This window comes from Eulemur rufifrons, chromosome 6 (genome assembly GCF_041146395.1).
Source record: "Eulemur rufifrons isolate Redbay chromosome 6, OSU_ERuf_1, whole genome shotgun sequence".
Classification (NCBI taxonomy): domain Eukaryota; kingdom Metazoa; phylum Chordata; class Mammalia; order Primates; family Lemuridae; genus Eulemur; species Eulemur rufifrons.
The window spans coordinates 11,402,280-11,407,218 of record NC_090988.1 but is presented as its reverse complement, the minus strand read 5'-3'; the positions used below and the strand labels follow the sequence as shown (position 1 = coordinate 11,407,218).

The 4,939-nt window shown below is 44.8% G+C and overlaps 1 protein-coding gene across 1 annotated transcript; it reads right to left on the bottom strand.

Annotated features, from left to right (window-relative positions):
• Nucleotides 1-2,720: 2,720 nt before the first annotated feature.
• On the bottom strand, nt 2,721-3,650 carry OR8B4 (olfactory receptor family 8 subfamily B member 4). The gene has a single exon (XM_069468753.1). The coding sequence runs from the start codon at nt 3,648-3,650 to the stop codon at nt 2,721-2,723; it is 930 nt and encodes a 309-aa protein (XP_069324854.1).
• Between the last annotated feature and the right edge of the window lie 1,289 nt (nt 3,651-4,939).

Sequence of the window (4,939 nt, the reverse complement as noted above, 5' to 3'; positions counted from 1 at the left end):
GATGTCAAGAACAATTTACTCCTCCATATACTCCCAAACTATGTCACCACTTCATCATTACATAATTCTATTTGGACATGAAAGTTGATAATACTTTTATGTTTCTAGTTACAATTGATTACAGCTTATTTTTGTAAATCGGGGCCAGAATTATAGATTTGGAAATCGCCATCAAATATGTGGTTGTTGAAGCCACACAAGTCAGAGGGACGCCTCAGGAAGAGCCCAGAAGGGGAATAGACCAAGACCGAAACTAGAGGAATCGCAACTTTAAGGATGCTTCCTAAACAACTCAAAATGCTCTTGCTGGAAAGCAAAATGTCATGATGTCACAAGATGATAGAATTGTGGTCTTGTGGCAGAAGGATTTGCTTTAGGACATCTGATACTCACTTGTAAATCATGTCTCTGTTACTGTAAAGCAGCGTCCCCCAAACCTGTTTCTATTTATTGACCACTGAGAACAATTCCTTATCGCCAAACCAAAATGACAAGCAAAATGACCTATCTTGTTTTGTGAGAGAAGTGAAGGCTTTCTGAATTTATTAAATGCTGCATTTTCTGTGGGAGCAATAGATGCTCTTATCTGTCCATCACAAGAACCAAGAAAGTCCCTCTGAGTTCCTGCTATTTCAGTTTCTCAGTAACAAAGGGGCTGCTTTCCAAAAGATCCAAGCCAGGGCCTCATTAAGTCACACTTACGCTTTATAACTTCTACTCACCAATGTCAATATAGAGTCCACATAGGGAAAATTATTCTTGGACTTTAATGCATTCATCATGTAATTTTTCCTTTCCATTCATTTTCTATGCCCTGACTTATTCCTTGTTCCTACTCATTTATACCAGTGGTAATTAATTTTTTCTTTATCTGTATAAAAGTAGATTTACTTTTGTCCTTCCTTCTTCTTGAATTTTTCCCAATGTCCCAAGATCCCCATGGACCTAGACAGAGACAGTCCTTTGGTGGGTGGGCTTCAGGGAGGCCCTGAGGACGGACTGGCAGTGGTCCAGTAGGGTATTCATTCAATTCCAATAAGTGGGTTAATATGTTAATATTATACATAAAGTACCTCACACAATGCACACATAGCACATGCTCAGTAAATGTTAAGTATCATCAGCATCATAACTGAGGTCCAATCCAAGTATTAGAGCTTTCCTCCTTCTTCAAAGATCGCTGTCTAGCAGACCTGGAGAGGATACGGTTTGCCTCATGCCTCCCCAGGAGTTACTCTCACAGTGCAGGTGTTTCTCTGCGCTGCTCTCAGCCCCACCTCAGGATGTTTCCTGGCCACAACCTGGAGCACTCGGGCGACCTCTCCTCTCAGTGTGATGCTGCTACTTCCACACCAGCATCAGCACAGAGGTAAATGTGAAGAAAGCTTTACTTGATTTTGTGCCTTGTTTCTCGCACAAACACAGACTGTGCACCTGTCCAATTTTATGGAAGAGTTGGAAAAATACAAGCAAAGCAAAACATATAGATACAATGCTTATATGACTCTCCCTGTATCCAAAAGTAAAACACCAAATATTCTCCATAGAGGTTTCCTCAAAAACACTTCACATTCTACTGTCTGCTCGGAGAGTGCCCAATCTTCTGACCACAGTGTGAGTCTCCACCCTCCCCTCTCCCAGATGCACCAGTCTCGCCCGGCATTCGCCTCCCTCCCTACACTCAGGGCAGGTTTCAAGGGTGTATTTCTTGAAATATGAACTATTCAATATAGAACAGCAGAATCTTTCGCTGAGTAGTACAGAGTGGTCTTTGGCACTCAAAATCCAGATCCCTTCCAGACTCTCTGTGAGTGGGAAGTGTAATCTGACTCCTCTTTCTTTCTGATTCTGTAATGGTTAACTGTAACACACGCACACACACACACACACACACACATTCTCAGACACAGTAAAATCTAAATCCACTTTACAAATAAAAGAATTTTCCTACAAGCCCCATAATATGTTCATTGTCTCCCGGGCAGGACAAAGGTAGCATTTCACATAATCATGCCAATCCATGGAAGTTCTTCTTTGCTCTTCCTTTCAGCCTGAGTCCCTAAGAAATTGGCCCAGTTATAGGATCACCTACCCCCAGTTACCATCCCAAGTTCCAGGAGTTTTGAATCTTTGAAATACAAGATTTGAGTTTTGATTTATCCTTACACATCAGGCCATGTAAAGTTCTTAAGTGAAGCCTTCCCTTGTGTACATACATGTATGTGAAAGGGAGACTTACAGTCTTCCTGACCAAACAACCTCTCGAAGAGTTGGGGATTATGTTACCTATGGCACCAAGGTATCTACCTATGGTCTTTGGTAAGACTGCTCATGTGACTAAAAAGAAAATGTTCCTGGACCCTTATACCGCCACCTGCCCCTTCTCCCAGCCAGAGATGTTCTTGCTCAGTCAAGCCCATTTAGTCTACCAAGGGAATAGAAGGTGTGGCGCCTCGTCATGTTCATCTCTTTTACCTAATATAGAGTCCAGTAAATAACAGGCACTTACAGACACTAAGATGCATGCAATGAACCAATTTAAGTGGTACAAAATGACATAATTCTCAAGGAGAGTATAGGCAAGAGATTTCCAAATTTTAAAAATGGAGCAAATACCCTGTTTGAGGGAAAAGGTTAAAACTTCCTCCACCTATGGATTAAAAAGTTACTTGAGTATGATGCTTACAATGGATTAACCATCAATGATACAAAGCAATCCATCAGAAGAGCGCTCTCTTCAGGGTTTTACTCAGGGCAAGCTTAACATCCTTATTCCTCAAACTGTAGATCAAAGGGTTAAGCATGGGAACCACGTTGGTGTAAAAGACTGAGGCAAATCTACCCTGGTCCGTAGAGCCAGGAAAAGAGGTTGTCAAATAGGTGAACGCCCCCGACCCAAAAAACAGGGCAACAGCAATTACATGGGAGCCACACGTGCTAAAGGCTTTGGATCTGCCCTCAGCAGAAGGAATACGAAGGATGTTAGAGAGTATCAAAGCATAAGAGATAAAGATACTGACACTGGATATTGCGATGACCACTCCAACAACAATGAAGAACACCAGCTCATTGACACGGGTGCTGGTGCAAGAGAGCTGCAAGAGGGGGAGAACTTCGCACAGGTAGTGGTCGATGGTGTTGGAATCACAGAAGGTCAGCCTCAGCATGTTTCCAGTGTGGGCCATGGCCCCAGCAAACCCTGTCACATAGGAGCCAAACATCAGCAGAGAACAGACCCTAGGGGACATGGTGACCGTGTACAGCAGAGGGTTGCAGATAGCCACATAGCGATCATAGGCCATTGATACCAACACACAGCACTCAGAATTGACAAAGAAACAGAAGAAAAATAGCTGAGTCATGCATCCCACATAAGAGATGATATTTTCTGACACAAAATCACTCAGCATTTTGGGGGTAAACACACAGGAATAACCAAAATCTACGAAGGACAAGTTGAAGAGAAAAAAATACATTGGGGTGTGAAGGCTAGAATTCAGCCCAATTAAGGTGATCAAGCCCAAGTTGCCCACCACAGTGAACACAAAAAGCCCTAGGAACAGGAGGAAGAGGGGGAGCTGGAGCTCTGATTGTTCTGATAATCCTGCAAGGATAAACTCAGTCACTGAGGAGCTGTTTCTTAGAGTCATTCTCGTCTGGTGAGTCACCTGGGAAACAGGGGACAAAACACACAGAGTCATGACAGGCAAAACACGACTAATGGAAGAAATTTCTGGAAGATAAGCCAGTGTGTGAATGTCCGCTGTCCTTTCTTCCCTCATCTATACCCCTGCCCACCCTAGTCCCCTGTAAGCTATTGACACTGTGTCTGGGACAGTATCACAGCTGCTCTGGGCTGATCATGAATTTGAGCTAGAGTCTGTTAGCACAGGCAGCAAGAATTCTGTCCCTGCTTAAGAGACGAGGAAATGGCATACTGGAATTGGCTACCCAAGGACATTCAGAGAGATACCCAAGGAGCCAAGAGTACAACCTGGGCCCTCGGCTCAGGCTCTGAGAGAGAGAAGATCCATTGATTCATTGTGTCCTCCCACTCTCTGCTTCCCCTCCCAGTTAGATACCGGGGACGCCCCTGGAGAGAAGGCTGAGCGTGTCCACTACCCCTACAGGCTCTGCACATCCCACCTGCCTCCTCTCTGTCCCTTCATTCCAACTCACCCCAGGATCAGCATCGAGAGCAGAGAAGGGATGGTTACTCCCAGAGCCCTTGGTTGTGGGTGTGAAACAAAACCATCAGGGGGATTCAGAATTTCTCCCTGGGCCCCCTCAGTGCGGGGCCTTATGCAGCCTCTTAACCCAGTAGGAGACAGGAGTAGAAGCTGAGATTGAAACAGCATATATCCGGCATGTCCTTGCCAAGAGCTTGCTTACTTCAGTACCAACAGGTCAGTGAGGAAGATGGATTAACCAGAAAGAGAAAATGTAGCTGCTAGCATGGAAAGCAGACAGCCTTGCGTGTTAACTCTTCTGATTCCTTTGGTGCTGGGAATCAGAGCTTTTCAGACCCCAGGCTCCAAGGTGCTTGAGGAATAGACCGTGGCTCCTGTTTGTGGATTTTCCCAGATGGTCTCAAGAAACTTCAGGGGAAAAAACTAGACACTCCCATTTTGACCAGACCCCAGCTGGCATATCACAGAGAACTTTAATCCACTTGACAATCTCAGGGACCTGATTAGACGCAGTCTCCCCTGGGAATTTCTCCAAGGTCTGTCTCTGTAGGGAAGAAATTGCACTGCCTGTTTACAGCCTGGACTGCGGTGTTTACCTGGCATCTTGACAGCAGGTATTCTACTCAAACTCCCCTTACTCTGGGATTTCATGCCATTCAGTGCTGAGTCTGAGGGCTCATTAACTCTTGGAGCCTCAGTTGACTTTAAGGGGGAGTAGCCCCCAGTTTAGCCTCTACTTCCAAAATTTC

What these genes read in the sequence shown, in the direction of transcription:
- OR8B4 (XM_069468753.1), bottom strand. Translation starts at nt 3,650, where the DNA reads ATGACTCTAAGAAACAGCTCCTCAGTGACTGAGTTTATCCTTGCAGGA.